The 26,004-nt window shown below is 39.3% G+C and overlaps 1 protein-coding gene across 3 annotated transcripts; it reads right to left on the reverse strand.

The window, feature by feature from the left end:
• Positions 1 to 729: 729 nt before the first annotated feature.
• LOC133001957 (copine-8) lies at positions 730 to 15,763 on the reverse strand. Of its 3 annotated transcripts, none has more exons than XM_061071698.1 (8): positions 15,722 to 15,763; positions 14,572 to 14,753; positions 13,745 to 13,872; positions 12,098 to 12,200; positions 9,988 to 10,045; positions 9,621 to 9,694; positions 3,324 to 3,513; positions 730 to 3,209 (listed from the first exon to the last, which is right to left on the reverse strand). In XM_061071698.1, the coding sequence occupies exons 2-7, from the start codon at positions 14,719 to 14,721 to the stop codon at positions 3,325 to 3,327; spliced, it is 702 nt and encodes a 233-aa protein (XP_060927681.1). In that variant the 5' UTR covers positions 14,722 to 14,753; positions 15,722 to 15,763; the 3' UTR covers positions 730 to 3,209; position 3,324. The 3 variants fall into 3 exon arrangements, with proteins under 3 accessions (XP_060927681.1, XP_060927673.1, XP_060927666.1); XM_061071690.1 differs by having other exon boundaries at positions 3,308 to 3,513; XM_061071683.1 differs by having other exon boundaries at positions 730 to 3,513.
• Positions 15,764 to 26,004: the final 10,241 nt, after the last annotated feature.

Raw genomic sequence — 26,004 nt, forward strand, 5'->3', positions numbered from 1 at the left:
ATGCAAACATAGTGCACGTTGTTAAGAAGATATGACGAGCATACAATATGTTATTTGGATAGCTTTAGTAAACAAAGATCTGATGTGTAACCTCACATGGTCTATTAAAACTCTCTTATAAAGCACACACACACACACGCACACGCACACGCACACGCACACACTCACAAGCACATGCATCCAAATGTATCTAAAAAAACAGACACACACATCCACAAACTCTCTTCTTCATGGGCTTAGTAGGCTTAGTGAACTGTTGCACAAAAAAATGTGTATAAAACATTTAAAAAAAAAGTTAATTACGTATAATTGTCGACACAAAGCAGACCACCACAAACATACACTTATTACGAGTAGTAATTTGTGTCTGTGTGTGTATATTTGCTGCAAATAAGGCCAATACATTCTGAATTTCATACGCAACTGAATAAATGTTGATACTGAAAAAAATTCCAAAATACACAATATCTCAAATTTGACAGCATTCGATATGTTTTCATTTTGATTTTGAAATGAACCTTCTTTAAAGGTGTGCAATTGTTTTATTTTTGCAATTTTCAGTAATTCCTTTTAGTCGGATCATATGAATGATATGATTGACTGGTTGCCATCGGTAAACCTTGGTTTTTAAAATTTTCATTTGAAATTTTGCTGTTTGAATTTGTCCAATCCAATTTCAGCAGCTTGATTGACTAAACTTGCACCAATACAATTACAATTTTTACTCGAATAAATGCATTTGAATATTTCTCAATTGTGAACACTAGAAATAATAAAAACATACAAACTTTAAATGACCTATAAGAGTTATAAGTATGTTCATATAAATGAACATACTTTGGAAAATATGTAATATCTGTTCTACAAAATCTGTGGGATCAAAATTTCAATCTTAAGTATTGCATAATGATTTTATAGTGAAGTATTCAGTTGTGATTGAAATTCAAGAATTTATGGCTTTTTTTCTGCTCTCATACTGTGTCCTGTCCTTGTCAACGAGCCTTGTGCAGGGATTTGATGAACTGAGAATGTAATAAAAGCGGAAGTATTAAGTTATTGTTTCCTGAAGAACATGTAGCTAGAAATAGGAGGTAGTTTGCCGTTCAAATAGCTCGGCAAGATATTCAATTTAGGCTGTTTGTGAGTCCTGGGATTGAATCTGTGCAGCCAATTATCATGTCACAAAGAAAAAATCCCTTTGATAGTCTGATGTGATCATTTACTTTACCTAGATATTGCTACGTCTGATATTACTTTATCAGTTAGCTGACCAATGGCTGGAGCTACAAAATTAGTAAAAAGTTAACAAAGGAAGATGGAGATGAAAAGCCGATTTAAGATTTACATAATGTATCATCAGTTTCTTATTAGAAATTTTGATTTAATAGCACTAAAATTAGTTGTTTATGTATTACACAGTGTATGTATAACAAATGTATTAATCAACAGAGTTTGATGAGCTGTTACTTGTCTTTGAAATTTAAGGTGTAAAATATTACCTGCAAAGAATTTAGTTAACTTTTCAAAATGCTTATCGAATAAGTTTTGATAACATGAAGCGAGTGTACGACGAAAAATGTAGTAAAATCCTGTTTTGCAATGCTACCATCACTTGCTGCACTGTAATTCACATATTAATGATAAAATGTTCCTTCATTACTACTTTTTGTTAAGACGTTAACATTCCATCTCATGTTGTCTTTATATAAATATTCCATTCATTCATACTCACATTCACTCATCACTTCAGCACAGTTATGTTCATCTCATTCTTCATTTGACACCATACAGAAAAACGATCACTCGTTAAATTATAAAGTTGAGGGACGTTGTCAGTGACATTACACAAATCATCCCTTTACATATGATTGGCACGTATAAGTACACGTCGTAAAAACAAACATATAAAAAAGCTATATCAAAGGTGGAATTTAAAAATACACATCCCAAATAAATGGCACAAAAAAGCAAACATAGGGAAACTGTGTTTTTCTTTGCATTTTTGACCACTGGGCTCTTTTTGCTCAAACAGTTTCCCATTTGAGAGCAGCTGCTGTCGCTTTGAACACGGGGCAGGGACTTGGGTGTTAAGACGACGTGATGAGACGAAACCCCGGGGGCATGTGGGCATCCTATTGCCAAGGCAGTTTGAACGACAGAGACAGAGACAGAGACGGGAAAAGAGTTGCTGTGTTCCCATTCATTAATCAATATATGCTACATAAAATACCCTCATACAGGGCCATCACATCTCTGGGAAACCTCTCAAGCTGTTGCATGGGAATACAGCAAGTAAAAGTGACAAAGGCATAAAAGAAAGGAAAGAAAGATTGAGAGAGAGATAGACAGGAAGAAGATAAGTAACATGGGGACAGACAGACAGACAGACAGGCCTGAGAGCAGTGCAGACAGACAGGGTGAAGTGACAAACTGAGAGACAGACACTCGACTCACAGTCGTACGGACAGTCGGATAGATGGGTAGAAGAAGAGGTAGTGCAGGGCCACTAAATGCATGCACTTGACTGAGGCTACACCCATGCAAAAGGTTTATACAAACACTAGAATACAGTACAGTACGGTACAGCACGGTACGGTACAGAAGGGCTACCAGGACCTGCACTGCTGCTACCTGACACACACGCCAGGAGAGAGAGAGAGAGAGAGAGAGAGAGAGAGAGAGAGAGAGAGAGAGAGAGAGAATTACATCGGAGAGTATTAGAGAGAATAACAAGCTTCGTATTGAAACAACGTGAATATAAAAGTATCAACAGTAAAAATCCTTGTCTGCATTTACTGTAAACAGTGAGTTATCTGAGAGAGAGAGAGATAGAGAGAGAGAGACAGAGAGATGTCCAGTTATTTACAGGATCAATTAAGATCAGTGATTCCTTTGTTTTGTCTGGAGACATTCTCTCTACAGTGTTTCTAAAGGTCGCTCCTTCATTCCTTTTCTTCCTCGCTTCCTCAATTCACCAGGTGGATCCAGGCAGACAAAAATGTATTCCCTAGCTTGAATCCAAACTTTACAAACTCCCAAAGCCTGACCAAATTTCCCAGTCAAGAAAAAAAGAAAAAAATCCAGACAATAACAGGAATGCTTGACAGTGGTGGAAGTAAACAGACTCTCATTGGCTTTTCCTGTACTCCAAAGCGTCACTCTCTTGGCCCGATATGCAGCTTCCCGAACACATGAAAGATCAACGTGACCTACGACGTCAAGGCATGGAGAGCGGCTTTAAGGAAATGGAAGTATTTCGAGCACTAAGTCAGTTAAGTGAAACCCCTGGCTCAAAAAAAAAAAATACCTTCTCAGCATCGCACCTCAAATCTGAGTTTGGAGTGGTTGGGCCGGCGGCGTATAGGGAGGTGGTGCCGGTGACGGCTTGATCCCACGGGTCCTCATGTAGGAGAGGAACTGGTCGGGGATCTCGGCCAAGACGTCTTTGGCGAGCCGGGCCATGCTCAGGATGTGGTTCCCCGTCCGGTCAACGTAGTCCCTGAACGGGACGAACTGATGAGGGAGGACAGGGGAGAAAAGAAGAGATTTTGAAAAGAAGAGATGGGAGGGTTTGGATGGGGGGACAGGGATCAGGACATTTCTCTTCAGCCTTTGAGTTTATTCTAATGTAAGCCGCTACTGTTTACATGTCCAGGTAAAGGGAGACATCCCAACTACATTTCGTCAGGTTACGAGTTACATTTAACCCTAATCACACCTAGCACTTTGCATTATTTTCTTATTTCTTTTCTTTATTTAAGGAAATTGGTTCTGGTAATTGAGTGCACTCTAATATTAGCAGCTCTGGGCTAATTTTTACTTTAGTTGATTGAAGTTCACTCTCCAGCATCCATCAACTTAATCCATAATCAGCTGGAGTTTACCTTTTTCGACCAACTAATTTAGCATTATCTTGATCATCCTTCAGAAGCTGCATATGAGGATCGAAAGCAGCTGGGCCGTCCCATTTCGAATGCTTTTTCAAATGTGGCCAACAAATGTGTACTTCCATTACCGAGCAACAAAGGATCCAATGAGTGGATCTTTCATGGGTCAACCTAGAAGCTACTAGCAGCTCAAAGTAGCTAAAGATAGCCGGATAGGAAATTCTCCTTAGACCGGACGTTTCATTTTGTTCGGCATTCACAGTCTATGCATCCTAAGGAGACAGTGTCTGATTTCGGACAGAGAAAACGTCTAACAGTGAAGATCACTCGAGTTGGTAAAATTTGCCATTGTTGTTTAGAAATGAGACACTTGCTTTTACTTCTGGATCAAGGACCCATTGTTTAAAGTAATAGCTATGACATTTGAGGTGTAAACCTGCTACCATCATCCCTTTTAACTGATACATTAAAAGTTGCAGCAACAACAATTAAAGGTGGTGGGGCTGAGGGAATAGTCAGTTGAGAATAACAGCAATAAATGGAGATACAGTTAGTTTTATAAAGAAAGCGAATAAATTCACAGACAGGAAGATTGCAGAAAAAAGAGCAGATGGAGAAGAGATGGTGTGAAAGGAAAATGAGGAAGTTTGAGAAAGAAGAGGAGCACAGGACTAATAATTATATGTATGAGCACAAAATAGAAAAAGCTGATAAAAAATTCAAACAATATCACATAATCAGTCCCCTTAGTTTCCTGTACAAGTGGAAGATGTGCTTGTGACCTGCAAGATGAGTTTTGTAAAAAAAAAAAAAAACTCCAATCCAGACCAGGGGCCTCATTTATAACCGTTGCGTACGCACAAAACGGGCCTGAAACGTGCGTACGCCACTTCTCACGCCAACGTTGGGATTTATAAAAACAAACTTGATGGGAAAATGTGCGTATTTCTACGCAAACTTAGACCCTCCCGTACGAGCGTTTTGGGGAGACGGGAAAACGGCGACACAGACGTGAGGTGGTGAACTGCAGCAGATTATTGATCCAATTCATAATTTACATTAAAACCAACAGTTTTTCTCGCGCGACGTATCTGCTCCACATGAGCCTTTTAATTAAAAAAATATAAAACAACTTTAAGCAAATAAGGTTCAGATTCGATTTAACGGCAGAGTTACGGAGCCGAGTCATTAATAGGTTTTAATAATATCTTCTAACACTGTGCGTGTATCATCAGATCGCTGCAGTGAACGGGACTGAGCCAGAGAGCGCACAGAGCACAGAGCACAGAGCGCACAGAGCACAGAGCGCACTGGAGATCACTTATAAGAAATGAGGAAACTTTGCAAATAATATCCCAGAAGAGGTGAGGATCCACTGATGTGAGGGAATCGGTCCGATGCTCTAAATAAATAAATACTGCCGTGACACCGGAGCGGGGTTCTGCTCGATGTGTGCATGTGAATGGGAGGACGAGGAGGAAGCGAGGCTTCAGCGATCTCTGATCTCACACAGTGTGTTATCCACAGCAGCAGCAGCAGAGTATCAGTGTATTTTCTTTATTTATCATCGTCGATGGCTCACTCTCCTTCAAATCTCATATCAACATCACCACCCGCACCGCCTACTTCCATCTCCGTAACATAAATCGCCTCCGTCCCTCCCTCACCCCCCATACCACCTCTATTCTTGTACATAGCCTTGTCACCTCCCGTATTGACTATTGTAATTCTCTCCTCTTTGGTCTCCCCCAGAAATCCCTCCATAAGCTCCAACTGGTCCAGAACTCAGCTGCCCGTATCATCTCCCTCACCCCCTCTTTCCACCACATCACCCCCATCCTACAGCAACTCCACTGGCTTCCAATTCACTTCCGTATCAACTTTAAAATTCTTCTTCATACCTTTAAAGCCATCCACAACCTTGCCCCTCCCTACCTGTCTGACCTCCTTCACACTGCCACCTCCACCCGCTCCCTCAGATCCTCCTCTTCCATCCATCTAACTGTCCCCTCTGCCCGGCTTACCACCATGGGGAGCAGAGCTTTCAGCCGCTCTGCTCCCAAACTCTGGAACTCACTCCCACCTGACATCCGAAACATTGACTCCTTCCCTCAGTTCAAATCCTCTCTCAAAACCCACCTTTTCAGGATTGCATTCTCACTGTAGTTGCCATGCTGTTTTTAATTGCACTTTTTATTTTAATTGTTTTGTTATTTGTTTGCTCCTGTTTTAAATTGTAAAGCGTCCTTGAGTGACATGAAAGGCGCTGTGAAATAAAATAAATGTATTATTTATTAGTGACATCACTGCTGTCCCATAAAGTCGCTCTTCACCTCCACCTCACTAACAAACACCTCGCTGTCAGTGTCAGAAAGTTTCACTTCCTCTTCACATCGCTTGATGCCGTGACTCCGTCAGGACTCACGGTGGAAACCCATTGGTCAGCAGCATCATTTAATATTCACGCTGTGCTTTGCGTTGACCATTTATGGTTGAAAGTGGGCGTGTGGAGGGCGGATTTGGAGGCAGATCCACGTACGAACCTTTCCAAGTGGACTGTGATTTTTAAAGCGAACATTGCGTTCAGTTGTACGTGCGCATGGTTTTATAAATCGGAATTATCTTTTGCGTACGCCATTTCCGGATTTTGTACGTACGTACACTTTTAGTATGAATCCTACGCACTCTTTTATAAATGAGGCCCCTGAAATTGGCCCTGCTACAGAGAAGACAGTCACAGCTAATTAAGACACTGCAGGTTTTCCATTCTTGCTGAAATGAAACTCCACTGTCTGATTGTCCGGGACAAAGGAGGGGGTGAACATTAGGAGCAAAACTGGTGACTGAACAGCAAAAGTAGACACAAGAATTGTGCAAATTATTGATATCAGGTTTTAGGGAGGATATCAGGGATTCAAATCACCTGATGCTATTCAGGGTGAAATTGACCAGTTTGAGCTTTGAGACAGAGAGAGGAGAGAGGAGCCAGCAGAATACAGATTTCAGACTCTTCTGCATTGGCTTCACTTCTCAGACCTGGAGTCTAACTCCATATTTATTAATTACAATCTATTGGCCAGACTACTTGTTTATAACTTATCCACAGATCTCAATAATAATACTACTGATAAACTATGAACATCCGGCTTAAATTGAAATAAAGATTGAATATTTCTGACTGCATTACATGTACAGTATGTGTTATTTCTTTGCTGGCACAACATACGGGTGTGAATGCACTATACTCTCTAAGAGGTCAAGTGTTTCATTATATAATGAGCTACAAACCGTTTTCCAGGGTCAGTTCACCACAAAACAGGCACTCAAGTTGGCTTCCAGGGTCACTTTTTAGTCTTATTTATATTGTCTTTCAATGTTTTGCTGATGAACCCATGGACACATGTTGCTCTTGACTTTTTTATCTAACAGGTCACAGTGTCGCAACTCATTATTTACATCGTAAGACTGTGCTGCCTCCTTCGCAACCTTAATCCTGCTGTGATTGAATAAATGCTCACACATTTCAAACCCTTTTTCATGTCAACGACCGTCACTGGTTATATGCACTTACATTGCTGAATCCTACAGAGACAGATCTGAGGATGTCTCCTTTTCATTTACTTAATGAGCCGTTGTCACCTACAGAGACAGGATCATACAAGGGGCCAATTTGTACTGGAAAAGCTTGCAGCGAAATGTAAACCTCGCCAATGTCACTCTGGGTTATTAGCCTGCTGATAATGAGAGCCTGTGGGTAGAGCTGGTGTAATGTTCCACCACTGATCTTAGCTTTACCCCATCTCCAGGTCAGCGTAGAGAGCCAGTGTATGTGTGTGTTCTTCAAGCTTGTTAAAAAGCCAACTAACGAGTGGGGCTCCCTCGCCCACGTGGGATCAGGCAGCCAAATATGAAAGTGGCGGTATAAAGGTCACAGAGCAGAAAAACCTGACTTTGACGTGTCAAAGCTGAGCAAAGGATCAATGATTTTTTGTTGGTTTTAATTTTTCTCACTGTCTTGATGCAAGGGAATTATATAAATATGCAAAAAGAAAAAGGGATGAATGTATGGTTGAGTGTGTGTGTCAATCAATCAATCAAATGTGTGTGTGTGTGTGTGCGTGTTCCCTGGGGGCAAGGTGACCAAGTGGCTCTGCACAGACAGAGTTCAGCAGCCTACACAGGACTCAGGTTTTTTTAGCAACTCACTTGTCAGTCTTTTTAAAATTTTCCTGACATCAAATGAATATCTGAATGGGTTTTGAATCTTTTTCAAAATATTTTAAACTATTTACTTTTTTACCAAGTATGTGTTATCAGCCAGGCAAAGTGGGCACTTTGCCAGGGGCTCCTGAACTCTTGGCTTATTGTGTGGTAACCGTGGTGATTTATTTTAAATTTTGTGAGAGAATATTCACCACTAAACAATAAACTGTCATTAGTTAAATTATCTAGTCTTGAGACCTTTACAATTTTAGTTCTGTTCATCTAAACCAGACAAGGGCAAAGTACGGCCCGTTGGGCTTTTTAATCCGGCCCGCCGAACTTGTCCAAATAAAAAATAAAAATAAAAAAAATAAAATTTAAAAATAATATATATATTTTTTTTTTTTGTTTGAAACTAACAATTTTGTAGCACTTAAATGGCACGTACTTATAGAACTTTGTAGTTTTGCTTTATTTTTGAAGAAATTGTACTTTCTTGATTCTTGTTGTTCTGGGTTTGAACCCTCGGGGTTGAATGCACTTATTGTAAGTTGCTTTGTCAGCTAAATTAAATTTGCCAGGGAGTGTGGTGTTTAGGGCTTGAAAAGGCACATGATCTCCCTTGACTTTTTCCCTTTGCCCTGTGAGCTCTTCTGTAAAATGAGAGGATCAAGGAAACAAAAAGTGGACAATGAGTGCCGAGTGTTTAACAAAATAGTCGACAACAAAATACTTTTTCACTGAAGTCCAATCGAAGGCTGTATGCCTGATATGCCGAGAAACTGTCGCAGTTTTCATGGAGTACAACATCAGCCGTCACTTTGCTACGAAGCATGCTAACTACGCTAGCAAGCAGTCAACGCAAGAACGGGTGGCTGCAGCTCAGAGGTTGGCGACTTATTTACAGACTCAGCAACATTTTTTTTCACTGACAAACTGCGATTAAAGAGTCATCTACCAAGGCATGTTTTTTGAGGGGGCATTCGAAATAGCAAAGGCTAGCAAGCCTTTCTCTGAAGGCGGGTTTTTGTTAAATGGCCTTGCAAATAAGTGCTTTGCTACTTGGTAAAGGCCAAATCCTTTCATGTAATGATTTTTCCATGTCATTTATATTAGTTCACAAAAACACTCCATCCACCTGTAGCTGGCCCGGCCCCTTTGTCAAATTTTGGAACCCATTGTGGGCCGCGAGTCAAAAAGTTTGCCCACCCCTGATCTAAACTAAACTAATATGTTTTGTGAACTACCACAAAGGCAAGCACTGGGACAAGTATTATTCCAGTAGTGAAAGACTAAACATTACACAGAAAAAGGGAGAAAGACAGGGTGAAAAAAGGCACAGCCACTAATATTTGCCCCGGTTTGACCCAGTGATGTTTGAAATAATAAAAATCCGAAAAATGATGGTCAAGAATCTCCCTAATCATGTTTGATTTTGATATATCAAAACAAACAGATTTAATAAAAGAAAGTTGTAAAAAAAAAGGCAGTCGGTGATAGTTTGAGTGAAAGAAAGAAAGAAGTGTGTACCTGAACGATGTCTCTCTCAGCATATCGTCCTCTGGATGAAATTCTGATTTCATCTCCGTCCAACTCAATCATGGCTAAGGAAAATAAAAGTGATAAAAAAACAGGTTAGGCTGATAAAATGAAAAAAAAATGCAAACCTAGTATGTGTACATTATTGATTAAAAGACCCACAGATCACAGACATAAACCAGAAAGACATCAATTAACCACAAAATGTAACCAGTAATAGAGATCAATAAGAGAGTTTGGCTGAATGGATTTTGATGGTCAGATCCCGTGACTAAGCAGTTTGATTTCATGTGAACTAAATTTTTTTTACCAACAATTCAATTATTAATAACAAATTCAAACGTTCTTGGTAACCTACCATCAAATTCCGCAGGTCCGACCCCCACAATGATGATGGACATTGGCAGACATGCTGCCTGCAGGAGAGGAGAGGAGGAGACATAAATATGAGACATTTAAAAAGTCTGAAAACAATATTTTACTTTTTGGACCTACATGGGCCATTAATACAGTTGAGCTACAAATGAGCTACCTGTCATATATGGCTATATATTGTCATCATCCGTGGTAAATGAGCCCCTCAGAGATCATGTCATAGTTAAGCCTTGCCAACATTGATATGACATACAGTACGTGTAAGCATATGTGTGAATCTCTGATGTGTGTGTTCTGTACAGCACCTCCCGGAGCGCTGCGTGGGTCGAAACATCACAGTGAATAATATTAGAGACGAGAGAATATTAGAGACGAGAGAGAATCAACAACCCGCGCTTCTCTCACTGACAGCTTACAAATGACATGTGTTTGTGTTCTGTGTGTGTATAGGTGTCAGGAGTGTGTGTATTAGAAAGCGAGGGCCACCAGTGTAATGTGTGTATTTGAGTAATGTGTTGACCTCAGGCAGTAGAGCAATGGATGATCTAATCAACAGATCTCAGTTAGTTTTCGCTTCCCTCCGTACGGGTCCTCTCCACGTCTCTGCTGCCCTTTGCTCTCTGTTTGATTTTCCCTGTTTGCTCATATCGGCCAACTCCCATTCTCCGCTCCTCCCAGCCCCCGCTGCTCTTTAAAGGCCTGAGATGGATCAGTGCTCTCACAAAAATGGCTGATGTTGCCTGTTCATTTTGTTTGCATTCTACACAGCACGCCAGCTTCCCCCTGGAGACCGCAGTGACTTGACAGTGATGGAGAGGACAGACGAAGGGCGAAGAAACATGTTGTCAAAAGTAAGGACGGGAAAGAAAACTAGAAACAAAATTAAATTACAGTAGTAAAGGCTCCCCAGTACAAAAAGACAATATAAAAGATTAATTAAAATTTTTAATTGACTCCCCATTATGATTATGTACACTTTGAGATTTTGGGGATATAAGGCCAAATATATGAGCTTTTTCTTTGTTGTCAAATACATTTATAAGCTTACAGTTATGACCAATTAGGCTAATAAGGAACTAATACCACAGCTGTTTTCCATCTTTAATTCAAATACACATTTTTGCTAAAATGTAATTAGACCTCTGGGCATCACAGTGCCTCTCATTTCCATATTTTGTTCATGGTTTTATATTTATGCAATTGCTTGACCTAACACTATGAAACATGACATACTGTTGCATAGTTATGGCATTATTTGAAAGTGTTTCCCATGGTATATTCTTTCATTTAGTTTTATAAATATCCCTATTCTGTTACATTTTCGCCCACTTTTCACACCATTCAAACAGAATGATAAGCAGCTGCTCGAACATATGTTTATACAAGTGACTGACGTAAAAATCTGAAATAACAAAAACAACAAAATACCTTCCCCATCATCCACCCACAGTTAAGTATACAAGCTGTCTTTCAGATACAGCTGTCATATACTTTAGGTTCTAACTAAATAGGCAGCTGTCTTCTCTATTATTATGTGTTGTTTTTCATCTTTTTGTGAGGCACAACTATTTTCCTTTTTTGAAAGAAATGTGTGATATCTCCAACTTGTATCAGATGCATGGACCCCAGTATACTTTCTTGTATCATTATTACTTCTCCTATCACTTTCAGATGCAGTTTTCTCAAAGTGGAAGACTGTAACATTAAAAACAATTGACATGCATCGTACTTTTGATGAACTTGAACGTTTTGATGGTCAAATGTGATTTAGGCACGGTGGCTTTCCCGTAAATCTTTTTGTTTGTGGTGCAGTGACTCTGTGAGAAAAATACAACCAAACTGCCGGAAAAGGGAAAAGAAGACGAAGAAAAAAACTCTTTGGGCATTAGGCTATTCTTTCCAGGAGCTTTGATTAACCTTAGTTTCAGTTTTCAGAATGCAGTACATCTTCGCAATCTCCTTCATTATTAAGGGGTCATATTCATCTCTTTAGACCTGCACGGCCAATGTGTGTTTAAGGACAGGAGCAGTGATCATAAACCAAGCTTTAGGGTGGATGTTCAGGTGTTGACACCAACAAGATACGTCCTTACGTTAACAATGGACTCCTTGGTCTGTGCCATGTCTGAGATGACGCCATCAGTGATGATGAGGAGCACAAAGTACTGGGAGCCATCCTTCACTGAAGCTGCATACCTGTGTACAAAAACAGACACCTTTGTAGTTATTTCTGTGCAACCATCATGTCTGTGGTTTACAATGATGATTCATTCCTTAATCAAATAAAGCATCTATCTGTGTGGTTTTAATTTAAGCTAAATACATACCTAAATACATAATTGAAACCTTCATTTTAATTTGATATATTATTGAAATAATTTGAATAAATCACTCAGCTCCTACTCGAAGAAAGAAAAAACGTAATGTGTCAAGTGTTTCTACCTTTCTGTCAATTAGACAGATGCTCAGCTTACTGTGGTCTTCATTTTCTGATGTTGAGTGTGACCTTTCGCTCTCATGTGAGTCATAATCCGACTTACTGATATTTACACACTGAGATTATTGCATTGGTTCAGTTTCTGTTACGTCACCTTTCTGCACTAGGAGGTTAGATCTATGTGCATGTGCATTCATGTGCAAAACGGATGACTTAAGAGTCTACCACTGTGGATGATGACAACATCACAGATGGAGAAAGATGGCGATATAGGGCAGCACCTTAAAAGTAGAAGTGAGAAAGCGAGGGAGTAGTAAAGTTAAAAGTAACCTGGGTGCATATCGGAGTGAAGCAACACACTGAAGAGGAAAAGGGTAATTTTTTAAATATGAGGTGAAAGTTGGATGTAGAGATGTACACATGTAAAATGCACACCAGTGCTTTTTACGTGCACAGTACTACAAACCATTTTCCAAAGCAAAACTGGCCTCCAGCTCTATCCATTTACATAAAAGACATGGGAGTGATGTAATATCAAGATTTTGATGTTATTGTAAGTCTAACAAATCAGTTATAGGTGTGTGAGACAAAAGCAAAAACATGAGGTCATGCAGTTGGGGAAAGAGGAAAGGGGTGTTCAGGTGACAGTACAGTCTGTGTAAAAGATAATTTGCTGCCTCTGTACTCAAGCTGATTCCACCATTTTCCTTCACTTTCCTCTTCTTTTATAACTATGCAATTAAGATGTCACTAAATTCTGTTCTAAATGTGTGAAGTAACCCAATGCGAGTCTTCACTTCAGCACATCTCTTTAATTACACACTTGCATGAATAGTTTCTAATTTCTTTCTCTCTCTGTTTTTCATTTTTGCAAACTTTGACTAGATCCTGTGTCTGCCTAGCTTTCCTGCAGCATGAATTATGTTCCCCCCCGAAACAAACAAACACGCAATCAGCTGCCGGGTATTTTCTCTGTTTGCATCCTGAGCTTTTCTCCCCCCCCCCCCCCCCCCCCTTCCTCTCGCTCTTGTTAGCTACCTGGCAACACCCGCTGCACTGAGCTTATTAGGGAAAATCTGAGAACACATGTTGAGTGTCAGTCGCACAGTGAAATGTACTCTGTGTTCTTTCACACTTCTGAAGCTCATTATATAAGCAATGATAGCAAATATTCAAGAGTAAAACTTTGTGCATGTAGTAAAAGGAAAATAATTAAATGTTGAAAACAAGATAGTGGAAAAGTAAATGTAGAAAAGTGCTGACAGGAAATTTAAACACTTAATCAAGTGTGTTTTTGTGATACCTGGCCACGTGGTTGATGACAGGGGAGAAGTTGGTGGGGCCGTAGAGCTGAACGGACTTCAGACTCTGATAGTAGGCTTCCATCACACCTTCGATACCTGTACAGTACGGGTTCTGAGGATTCCCATTCTGTGTTTAACACAAGAAGAGACGACTGACTTACGGTATGTTATTGATTTAATATGCATTCAACAGGTCCAGGCACAGAGCCAGTGCAGATGGTACAAACTAGCTCAGGGATTATTTATGTGTTTTGTCTTGAAGGTACGTACAAACAACGATTGTTAAATACAATTATCTCAAAGCATCTCCTAGACCTGCAGGTGTTTTGATTATATCGTCCACACAATGAATATCAGGCAACCCTCCAACAGGTTGTGGTTTCATAGACTGTATATGAAGATGGACGACACGTTTCCATTTTGCCCCAATAATACGGAAGTTATTGGGGAAAGGACCAGCGGTGGTGAGGTCCCGCTGATACGAGTGCTCAACCAGTCAGCCTTAGCTATCAATCATGACGTTTCACCCCATTTTCATAAAACTAAACTTGCTGGAAAAATTTGCACTTATCTTTTTAACAAAAAAATATAAAAAGTGGACTTTGACTTTTTAGATTTGTCAGGGTCCCATCCGCTAAAACTGAGGAGACAGGGTTTCTTTCCTATACAGCAGCCAGCCACTAGGGGGCAATTAAGACACTTTGGCTTTACTTTTAGGGAGCAGCCACTTCCTCCATGTTTATATGCATATGCTATGTGGTTAAGGTCTCCAATCCTTCCTGCCTTTATCCAACCCCTGCTTCCCATCCTAGTCTTACTCTCTCACCAAAGCAAACTCGTGGGAGACTCGTCCGTCGGGTGGTAACTTGGCTCCGAAGCCCAGCGCAGGAAACATTTTGTCGCTGTCGTAGTCCTGGATGATCTCCCCAACTGCCTTCAGGGCCATGGCATAGGCGTTCAGCTGGTAGGGACTCATGTAGTGGAGTGAGGTGGGCTGGGCTGGGTTACCTGTTTGTGACAAAGGGAACAGACACAAACCCAATCAGAAAATTTCCAATGGGCACAATAATGTACTAGGTGGTTTAGCACATCAGTCAATGTTAAACCAAGATGAAACAACCGAATAAGAGCCTGTGGTTATTGACTAGCTACATCTACTTCTTTGGTTTGACTTTATTCAAGTGATCAGCTTTTATTATTTCTGCAGTCAGAGTTGCTGAGGTTAAGTATATATAATGCTGTTGTATTAAATGCACCACATTAGCGGCACATTACATTCCCTAAATAGCCGTTCGAGAGCCGAGTGCATCTGTGATAAAATGGTTCTTAACAAGCCATAGCTTCATGGCTAAAACTGATAGATATCTAGTGGATTACCATTAGTGCTTTTGTACGACACCACAACATGCACGTGTCCATGGATTCCATCTCAGCATCACTGATGGAGCTAAATTGACTACTAATGAACTTAATGTTGAATTAATATGACACATGGTCTTGATCTCTCTGTACATGCCTCTTCATTTCCCGATTAAAGTCGTGTTTTAATAAATTGCAGACCACTACTAGGTTGAGTAGCCTCCATTTAATGTTGAGGTTTTAATGAGAGACAGACAAGATCGAGTACACCTCCACCTCAAACACATTTTTTTTTACATCCACTGCCTGAAAGCTCTCATTTGATTTAATAGGATTTGGCTCTATTGCTGCAGCCTGTCCTGCTACAACCGAGCTCAAGGGTAGATGGATAACACGGCCCTTCATCACAGACATCATAGCATGTAACTGCACTCAGCTTTAGCTACATGGTGTGATAGAGAGGGCTATTAGGAAACACTTGATTTCCCATCTGCATATATTTGTATAAACGTTCCCTGGGCATTCAGTGCGTTTGTGTGTCTCTCTGTAGGTCTCCGAGAGAGCGTGTGTGCGTGCGTGCACATTCAAAGTGTTTGTGTGTTTATTTGAAGGGTTACCATTGGAAGCTGTGAAATCAATGGCCACGGTGAAGTTAATCTGGGTCCTTGGAAGACAAAAGCAGAAAGATTATTCATAAATCAGCAATGCTCACACACACACGCACAAACACACCACATGAACTGCAGACATAATCAGGTCAAAGTGATCAATGTTTTAGAGAGCAAACAGAGTCCTTCATGCCCTTTAGCTGTAACAGTGACGAGGAGAAAGTGAGTTACCAGGCTTTTATACCAAACACGCTGTGCATTGCGCTGGATAAGTGAACACTGGATAAGTGAACATTTTTTCCACTTTCTACTGGCACTACAGGAAATTCAGGGCACCACCAAAGTCACCATGAATAGGTTTATTAATCAAATATTTCAGTCTCTAACGAGGCAATTGACTGACAGTCAGGCTACTAAAACCGCAGAAGTCACCATCATAGAGATTGTGAAAATCATATCACATATTGTATAATGTCTTTTCCCATAGAGTGTATTTTCATATGCAATTAGGGTGTAGCTAAGGATTAGGCACCTCTGTATGATGATAAAACCTAAAAACCCATTATTCATGTCACTAGAAAATCTATTTATAAGATCTAAATTTCTGATTGGATTTGACTTGACGTATTGCCTCACATAAACTTTGAATTAGCATTTTCTGAGCAACAATACAAACAATAGCAACAGAAATAGGAGAAAAGCATGAGCAGAAAGAGAGATGAAACAAGGCAGAGAAAAACATCACCCATCACAGCACCCAGCATGAGAAAGTGGCACGTCTCTCTCCATCAAAACATTTCCTATCTTGTTAACCTGCGGGAGCAGGATGTGGTTAAGCGCTCTGTCGGCCTGTCACAGCTTTTTCACGCCAATCTCCGCCCACTGCCCGACACACAGTCACACATAAAAGCCTCCCTGTCTGCCTTATACACATCCTCTGTTTTCGATTGGTGTCAAACAGCCAGTAGCTCATCATCTATGTCACCTCAGCGGGCCATGTGAAGTGCCGGCACTGCGCTGTCCATAGGGGACAGAACAAGCAGGAGGGAGAGAGGGAGGAAAAAGTTCAGGAGACATAACGTCCCTATTCAGACCTGGTATTAACATTCGTCCTGAGAGATTCGATCACAAGAAGACAGCTCTGAGTACGTTTGTTCACACCTGATATTAAAATGCGTCCTGATGTGTCTCCTGTGACCACTTGTGATCCGAGCTCAATTCCCCATATTTTTTGCAAATACAGACATACGTCGTTGTTTATGAAGACCAACGGTGTTGTCTTGTTGTCAATCTGTTTGGAGATGTCGCCCATTGTCATACGTTTGCGAGTGGAGAGAGAGAGCGGAGTCAGGTGTGTGCGTGTGTGTATGACATGATTTATTTATATACCTATAATTGTTACAACATAGTCTGAACCTTCAGTGCATTTTTTCCAAGCTCAAAATGACTGACAATCAACGGTTACCATCACTGTGGGAGATTTCATCACTTATTGATGTGAATTAGTGGATGAACCAAGGGTGGTTTGACCGTAAGTCAATACGATTCTGTCAGTGTCAGAGTTGAGCTAAATTTTAATTCAGTGGGCAAGTCTTTGCATCTTGAGCTTGATTGGTATCTTATTTTCTGTAAACTGTCTGTGTTGTGAAATCTACTATATTTTATTCTAGCAGCAAAAAAGGAGAAAATACAAAAAACAACATTGATTTGCTTCAGTCACATCAGTGGCTATTGACCCTTGTGAACGCCTTTAAATCAATGTAAGGGGAGCAGAGAGATCTGAGTGAATTCTGGTCAAGCTCTTCATACAGGCGAAGACAAGCTTCAACATTGCAGCCTAAATTATAAATGCCCGAACAAGCCACAACAACAAGGTGAATTGGATGACAAAAAATGAAAAATGACAAAAGGCAGAAAGCTAAAAAGGAGGGGGAAAGCATCTCATGATTAAACACGGCAGCACAAAAAAAGACAACGTCAGTATTCATCAGGAAAATTATTCAGGACTTTTCTCTACAATTTAAAAAAAAAAGAATTGCTACTAAAACAGGAATTGGCACTAGCAGCTCCGGAACAAAGGATATTGGCTAAATACTTTTCAGAAACTGAGTTACAACTACTGACTCATGATTATTGATCGCGATAACGAACCCCTACAGTGTGACCGTGATTGTTTTGCGTTAGTCAGTGTCAGAGTTTCTTGCTTTTACAAAGAGAGCTACGTCTGATGTTTGACATCATCATTTTGATTCGTATTGGTAAGAATATTAATAACCAGGCCAGAAAACAGGACACTCGTGAAAAAAGGTCAACCACATCCTCTGCATTAATCAGATGAGAATTTCACTAGGACATTTCAGGGATTTTTGCCTAGTGATGGGCATTTGACGATGTCATGCACATTGGACTTTTAGGAAAATGCTGTAGCTTGATAGGTCGCCTCATGAAAATGTTCCTTGTGTTTTATGTTATTTATAGATACAGCTTTCACGGTTTTAAACATGGTGTAAAACCCAACATGAAATAAACTGCTGTTTCTTCTGTTATTGTAAATATGAAGACCTCCGGAAAGAAAACTTAGAGAGCGCATACCGCCACCAAGGCACAACTGTCTCCTTATGAAACACTATTTCAATTCACTAGATCTGGATTTTCAATCAGATCTGCAACAAATTGCAGAGACTCATAAATATTAATCCCCTAAACGTGCCTGACTTTTTCATCAAGACCCATTAAGTATTCTCTCACAAATCAAGGAATATGTTTAAAAATGCCCTATCATACAATATAAAGAAAGTGAAAAGAAATTCCTGGAACTGCCCCTTGATTCTGATTCTAAACCACAATTTAATGAGTTTGGACCCATAATACATCCTTCCACCAAGTTTTGTGGTAATCCATCCATTAGTTTATGCCTAATCTTGCTTACAAACAAACAAACCAAGAAATGGATAGGGGTGAAACCATAACCACCTTAGTGAAAGTAATAAAGGAAAAGGTTTGTTTAAATGGTATAGTTCATGGTACAGACAAATATTAATATTTCTTTATGCAGCGGTGATAGGAAACAAAACACTACGCACGCACGCACGCACGCACGCACACTTACGGAAAGGGAACTAATACATTCCACTTTATTGGACTTAAGTGAGCATACTCTATCAGTACCAGATACAGTCAGATGTTTCTGATCTAAGTCTGATTTTATTCCTTAAATCTGACTCTCTGATCTGTTCTAACCTCTGTTTGCACAGTGAAGGGTTTAAGCGAGAAGACACACCCTTTATCAGCAGCACTGAGTTATGTGCCTTACTTTAATTTCACCAATTCTGTAAACTGAGAAAATCAAATAAAGACAGTGATGAAGTAAAAGTTCAGCTGCAAATTACATGCAAAATAAACACTGTGCAATAAATTAATCAATACAAAATTTGTAATTCTGTAGTCTGCAAACAATATTGACACAGTAGTAGACTGCAGCAAGTTGACTTGTAAACCAGTCTCTCAATACTGTCCATTACATTTCTTTTCTTTTTGAAACCCTATAAGTGAAGAACATCCATTCTGTTATCAGGTAGCTACATCAGCATCAGCATAAAGTGTTATTTGCAGCTGTATTCTTTATGTTTTTTACGTGATTAGCAATGTTTGGTGTCAGCTGTAAATTTTCCCAACTTTGTTACCACTAGTCATTCATCTTTATCTTCAAAACAAAGACAATGCTGGAGAGTTGAAGATCATACTTTAATCCATTTTTTTTAATGACAGTCTTTAAAAATGAATCTCAACAGGCCCTGTAGCCTTAACTCTATTTTTTATGTTTTCATCTAAAAGTGAAAATATTCTATTGAAGCAAAAATATATATATATACCTTTCCACTTAAATCAACAAGCCAGAAGGAAACATACGCAAGAGTGCATCCAGTGGCCTAAAAATGGCATCAGAGATTGTGCTACGTGACCTCTCTTGATGATATGTAAACAGATGTGTCTGGTTGCACAGTGTCCATCTGGCTAGAGAAGCAGAGGAGGAAGAGCAAGAGGAAAGATACACAGCTCACATCTGCATCGAGTCAAGTTAGTCTAAACGTGGATATTGGTAAAAATATTATGCCTGTACATTTTTAGGAATAACCCGTAAGACAAAATGGCTCCTCTAAGAGATTTTTATTGTGAGTGTCTGCTTTCTCTATCTAATGACAGCCTCTCAGAAAGATTTCAATACCAGCAGAGTTCCCTCCCGCTTCTATTCTGGTACCAATTCTCAATTCACAAGCCAAAACAAGGCGAAACAATATCTGTCACTATGACTGACAGGTCCGCCATGAATGCACAGCTCCAAATGAAAGATATAGCCAACAATTTTTTGTACTTTTTTTCATTCTTTTTGGCCTCATGCTTGTGAATAGAGACCTCTTTATTGAAATCCATGGGTGGTGATGATGCTTTATCGGAGGCAGTGAAAAGAATGAGCGCAGCAATTCTCTGGGATTGAGATGGCGCCTTCTTGAATCAGTCATTTATGCTAATGCCGCCGGCAGATCACGTTCCCAATTAGGTCCAAATGAACAATTAGCTGATTGGGTTGGATCTGCGAAAAGAGCTGTCAATCAGAAGGGAAAGAAGAGAGCAGCAGGGAGGAGAAGCTGTGAATAGATAAAAAGACATGAGGCGAGATGACAAAATACCTGTGTCTGATAAGACGGCGACGTATGAGGGGTTTTGACTGAGAAAGTGCACAGGAGGGTGAGGGGGTGAAGGCGAGTGTGCTCAATGGTATGTATGCACAAATACAGTCTGATAAATTCAAATTTTTTGATTTGTTATTTTGTTTGCTTTGTTCAGGATCCAGCTACAGCAAGGAGACCATAGACCATATATACAGTATTAATGGACAATGTGTCTCCATTTCCTCCCACTAGCCAGGATTGAAGTCAAAATGTCCCGTAAACAAATGCTGCCATCTCGCTACAATGACATTACTTGGAGCCAGAGTCTGCACAGCAGCAATATATTGGGGAATGAAGACACAATAGTACTGCTGATACACATGCTCGACCAATCGAGTCTCAGCTGTCAGATCAAATGAATAAGCATATTATCCATACTTAGCTACTGTGAGATAATTATATAATCATTTTACTGTTATTGGTGTCTAGTGTGGGTCAAGGACACAGGGTTTGTCCCACAGTTCATATCTGACATCAGAGATGTTGTGGGTATGATGTATGATCCTGTGTTTACAGTAAATTCAGGCCTGTACCCGAGTACCACAAACATACCTGCATTGAATTTGAAGGGTTTATTGAATCATTCATTGAGTCATCTAATAAATAATTCACATGAAACACATTTTCTACCATGTTCAACTCTTGTGTACTTCCAGTAAACCTTTCCACAATTAAATTATATATGTTGAGAAAAAGGCTGTTACTCATAGCTTTCAGTGTTAGATAATATATTTAATTTTCAACACACCTTCTCTTTGTGATGTGTGTTATTAATACAGCAAGAAAATGTCAGAAGAATTCTCAGTAAGTGAGTGGGCATGTTGATGACGTCTGCAAAACAAAAAATAATACCTACAAGAAATACAATATATCTCAGGTTGAAAAGGAGCTATACATGTAGAAGACGCAAAAGAAGGTGTGGAAAGACAATGGGATTCAAGAGGTTTTGGGGATAAGGGCTGACCCTGGTGTTGAGGTGCTGTAAACTAAAACGTGTGATCTACACAGTGGAAATTGCACACGTCATGTCGTGCCTCCTGCAAGCTCTACCCAGGCGCCAACCCTCACCTTATTTATTATTAGGGCCCGAGCACCTCCGGTGTGAGGCCCTATTGAAATTGAAAAGATTATTATTATTATTATTTTTTTTTTCCGACTATTGAATCGGCTTTTTGACGGCTTCAACGTGCTCAAAAAGTTGCTAAACTTTGCAGTAAATTAGAAAGTGGTGAAAATTTACGTATTCTGGAGTATTTGGAAATGAGCGTGGCAAAATGGCTCAACAACGCCACCTGGAACGCAGCCCCTAGGTTTCCACATGACAGATTTCCACCAAAACCGGGAAACAGGTGTATTTATATTATATTACCTATTGCATAGTCAAATACTTATATTCATACCTCTACTATATATCATATATTATATCATACTCTCTGTATATTCTTTGTATACATTCGTCTATATACACATATTTATACATGTGTACATGTTATAATTATAATTATTATATTACTATTATTATTATATATACTGTTGCTGCCATTATTACTATATACTGCTATTATATTGGTGTAATTACTATACTATATATTCTGTACTATTTTTATATACTGTCTAACAATAACATTACCATCATATCATCAGCACTATTACCATCATCTTGCCATTGCACCTTATCAACCTATTTTATTTTATCGTGTGCTCTGTTTTTTATTCTTTCTACCTCAATATTTTTTATTTTAGTCTATTGTATTGTATTTTATTGTATTCAATATAACGTCTGCTTTGACAACTTAATTTCCCTTCGGGGATGAATAAAGTACTCTATCTATCTATCTATCTATCTATCTATCTATCTATCTATCTATCTATCTATCTATCTATCTATCTATCTATCTATCTATCTATCTATCTATCTATCTATCTATCTATCTATCTATCTATCTATCTATCTATCTATCTTTCTATCTTTCTATCTTAATGTTACAGATAGTTTTCTGTAGTTGTGAATGTGTTTGACCCTCAAAATCTACTCATGCTGCATTGTTCATATGTGACTGGCAAATTTCTGGAAAATGTCCAGACCCAATAGATCTGAGTCACCAGTGTTACCTCTTGTAATCCCCAAGATTTCAATGAAGATTTTTTTCCCCTTCAAAATCAAGCAAAAACTTAAAAACGGTGTTAATCCTCTTAAAAAGCCAGCGGACTTTCCCGAACACCTGCAGAACACAGCACAGCTACAAGGGCAGCAGGAAGAGAGCAGAGTTTCACATGCACATCCACACAAACACACACACACACACACACACACACATACCCTTTCTCTCCCTTGACAGTCCCCCCTCTGTGAGTCTAATGAAGGCAGAGTGTGTAGGCGAGCATTCACGTCATGCCTGGTTGCACACGGTCAAACCTCCTGAGCAACATACAAACATAAGCACATGCAGATAGACACACATGCGAGTGCAGAGGATGGACAAGGGCACGTGTGCACGCAAACACACACACACACGCACACACACACACACACACACACACACACACACACACAAACACACACACACACACACACACTTCAGAGTCTGACCCCTGTGTACTTAATTTTAGGTCAAACTCTCTCTCTCTCTCTCCCATTTTTTTACTCTCACAAATCTCAAATATATGTATGTGTCCGGCAAAGTCTTGGAATTATCACGGTGTCTTTATTTCCCAGATAGGACTTATGGTTTTTGAATTGTAGTTGTTTGAGTGCTGCACTCAGAGTTTAGATTTGTCTGTTCCCAGTGGGGAGAGAACAGATGCATTCAGTCAGTGACCTTTAAAGAGTTTTAATAATAAAATGAAATAGCATTAAATAACATTTGATAATATTAAGTTATCATTCATAAAATTATTATTTCAAATGTAAATCAAATATAGTCATCAAAATAGCTTGACTGGAACACTCTCTCAATACCACCGTTGTTGTTGTGACAACAGGATGAATCTGATTGGACAATTTTGAAAGGAGCCCTCTGATTGGCTGTTGATTTCCTTAAATACTGTTAAGGTGTAAGACAGTTGCTGTTGCACTCTGACCTTGACTGAGGTAAGTCATGTCTCACTCTCTCTAAGTATTTACCCAGCATGCTAACCTTGACAATTCAGGCTCATAATATAAGTTTGAAATGAAACCACTGTATAATATGAAGTTGCTGCTGCTACCTGCTGCTGTTACATATTGATAATGTGCTGTGTTCTGTTGGTTTTATGACAAGTGTGGGAATGTTGTTGCTGGCTTGTTTTGTGTTTTGTACTGCTTATCTTAATGAGTGATATGTGATAACGTGATCCTAAGTAGCGTCAGGTCGCCTAGGCAAGGCAGAGCGAGGCATTGTGGAAAAAACACCTGTAGCACCAGGATATTTTCACATTTCTCATCTTATTCTATCAAACAATGTGATTTTTGTAACATTGGTGAGATTAACCTTGGTGTTTAACTTTAGTATGTAAGACAAAGTAAAAAAACAACAACTGCCATCACTGCCAATCAAATTCACATTCAAATTCAAATCAAAGCATCTGGTTGCCATGTTGATTGATGAGGGAAGCTTTCCCAGTCATTTATTTCAAAAAATGCACTTTTTTAATAGTGATTTATTTTTGGCTAATGTGGAGTTTGAATGTGTTTAAGGACCAGTTGACGGTAGCTTAAGCTAATGCTAGGAGCACATTGCATGAGGTGTGTAGCTCCTTTAAGGAAAAAACAATCCCTCTCCATTGGGTCTAATGTTATTTCATGAAAACATTTCTGGAAGGAGCATCAACTCGCATAACTCGCTCCCACTGCCCCATTTTTTTACTCTAACGAATCTCAAATATATCTGTGTGTCCGGCAAAGTCTTGGCATTCTCACGGTGTATTTGTTTCACAGATAGGACTTATAATTTCTGAACTATAGTTGTTTGAGTGCTGCACTCTGAGTTTAGATTTGTCTGTTCCCAGTGGGGAGAGAACAGGTGCATTCAGTTAGTGAGCTTTAAAGAGTTTTAATAATATAATTAAATAGCATTCAATAACATGAGATAATACTTAGTTATCATTCATAACATTATTATTTCAAATGTAAATCAAATATAGTCATCAAAATATCTTAGTAAGAAAAAAAGTATTTACTGAAATAAATGATCGCAAAACGTCCTCATCAGTAGGTGGTTCTATCACCATAGCAACCAGATGCTAAGATTTGAAAAAGAAGATTATTTTGATTGACAGGAACACTCCCTCAATACCTCTGTTGTTGTTGTGACAACAGGATGAATCTGATTGGACAATTTTGAAAGGAGCCCTCTGATTGGCTGTTGATTTCCTTAAATACTGTTAAGGTTTAAGACAGTTGCTGTTGCACTCTGACCTTGATTGAGGTAAGTCATGTCTCACTCTCTCTCGGTATTTACCCAGCATGCTAACCAATACAATTCAGGCTCATAATTTAAGTTTGAAATGAAACCACTGTATAATATGAAATTGCTGCTGCTACCTGCTGCTGTTACATGTTGATAATGGGCTGTGTTCTGTTGGTGATATGACAAAGTGTGGGAATATTGTTGCAGGCTTGTTTTGTGTTTTGTGCTGCTTATCTTAATGAGTGATATGTGATAATAACGTGATGATAAGTAGCGTCAGGTCGCCTAGGCCAGGCAGAGCGAGGCATTGTGGAAAAAAACACCTGTAGCACCAGGATATTTTCACATTTCACATCTTATTCTACCAAACGATGTGATTTTTTTTGTAACATTGGGAAGATTAACCTTGGTGTTTAACTTAAGTATGTAAGACAAAGTAAAAAAACAACTGCCATCACTGCCAATCGAATTCACATTCAAATTCAAATCAAAGCATCTGGTTGCCATGGTGATTGATGAGGGAAGCTTTCCCAGTCATTTATTTCAAAAAATGCATTTTTTTACTAGTGATTTATTTTTGGTTAATGTGGAGTTTGAATGTGTTTAAGGACCAGTTGACGGTAGCTTAAGCTAATGCTAGGATCATATTGCATGAGGTGTGTAGCTCCTTTAAGGAAAAAACAATCCCTCTCCTTTGGGTCTAATGTTATTACAGAGAAAACATATCTGGAAGGAGCATCAACTCGCATAACTTGCTCCCACGGTCCCATTTTTTTACTCTCACAGATCTCAAATATATCTGCGTGTCCGGCAAAGTCTTGGCATTCGCCCCGTGTCTTTATTTTACAGATAGGACTTATAGTTTCTGAATTATAGTTGTTTGAGTGCTGCACTCAGAGTGTAGATTTGTGTGTTCCCAGTGGGGAGAGACAGGTGCATTCAGTTAGTGAGCTTTAAAGAGTTTTAATAATATAATTAAATAGCATTAAATAACATTAGTTCATATTAAGTTATCATTCATAACATTATTATTTCAAATGTAAATCAAATATAGTCATCAAAATATCTTGACAGGAACATTCTCTCAATACCTCCATTGTTGTTGTGACAACAGGATGAATCTGATTGGACAATTTTGAAAGGAGCCCTCTGATTGGCTGTTGATTTTCTTAAA

The sequence above is a fragment of the Limanda limanda genome, chromosome 1 (genome assembly GCF_963576545.1).
Source record: "Limanda limanda chromosome 1, fLimLim1.1, whole genome shotgun sequence".
Taxonomy (NCBI): domain Eukaryota; kingdom Metazoa; phylum Chordata; class Actinopteri; order Pleuronectiformes; family Pleuronectidae; genus Limanda; species Limanda limanda.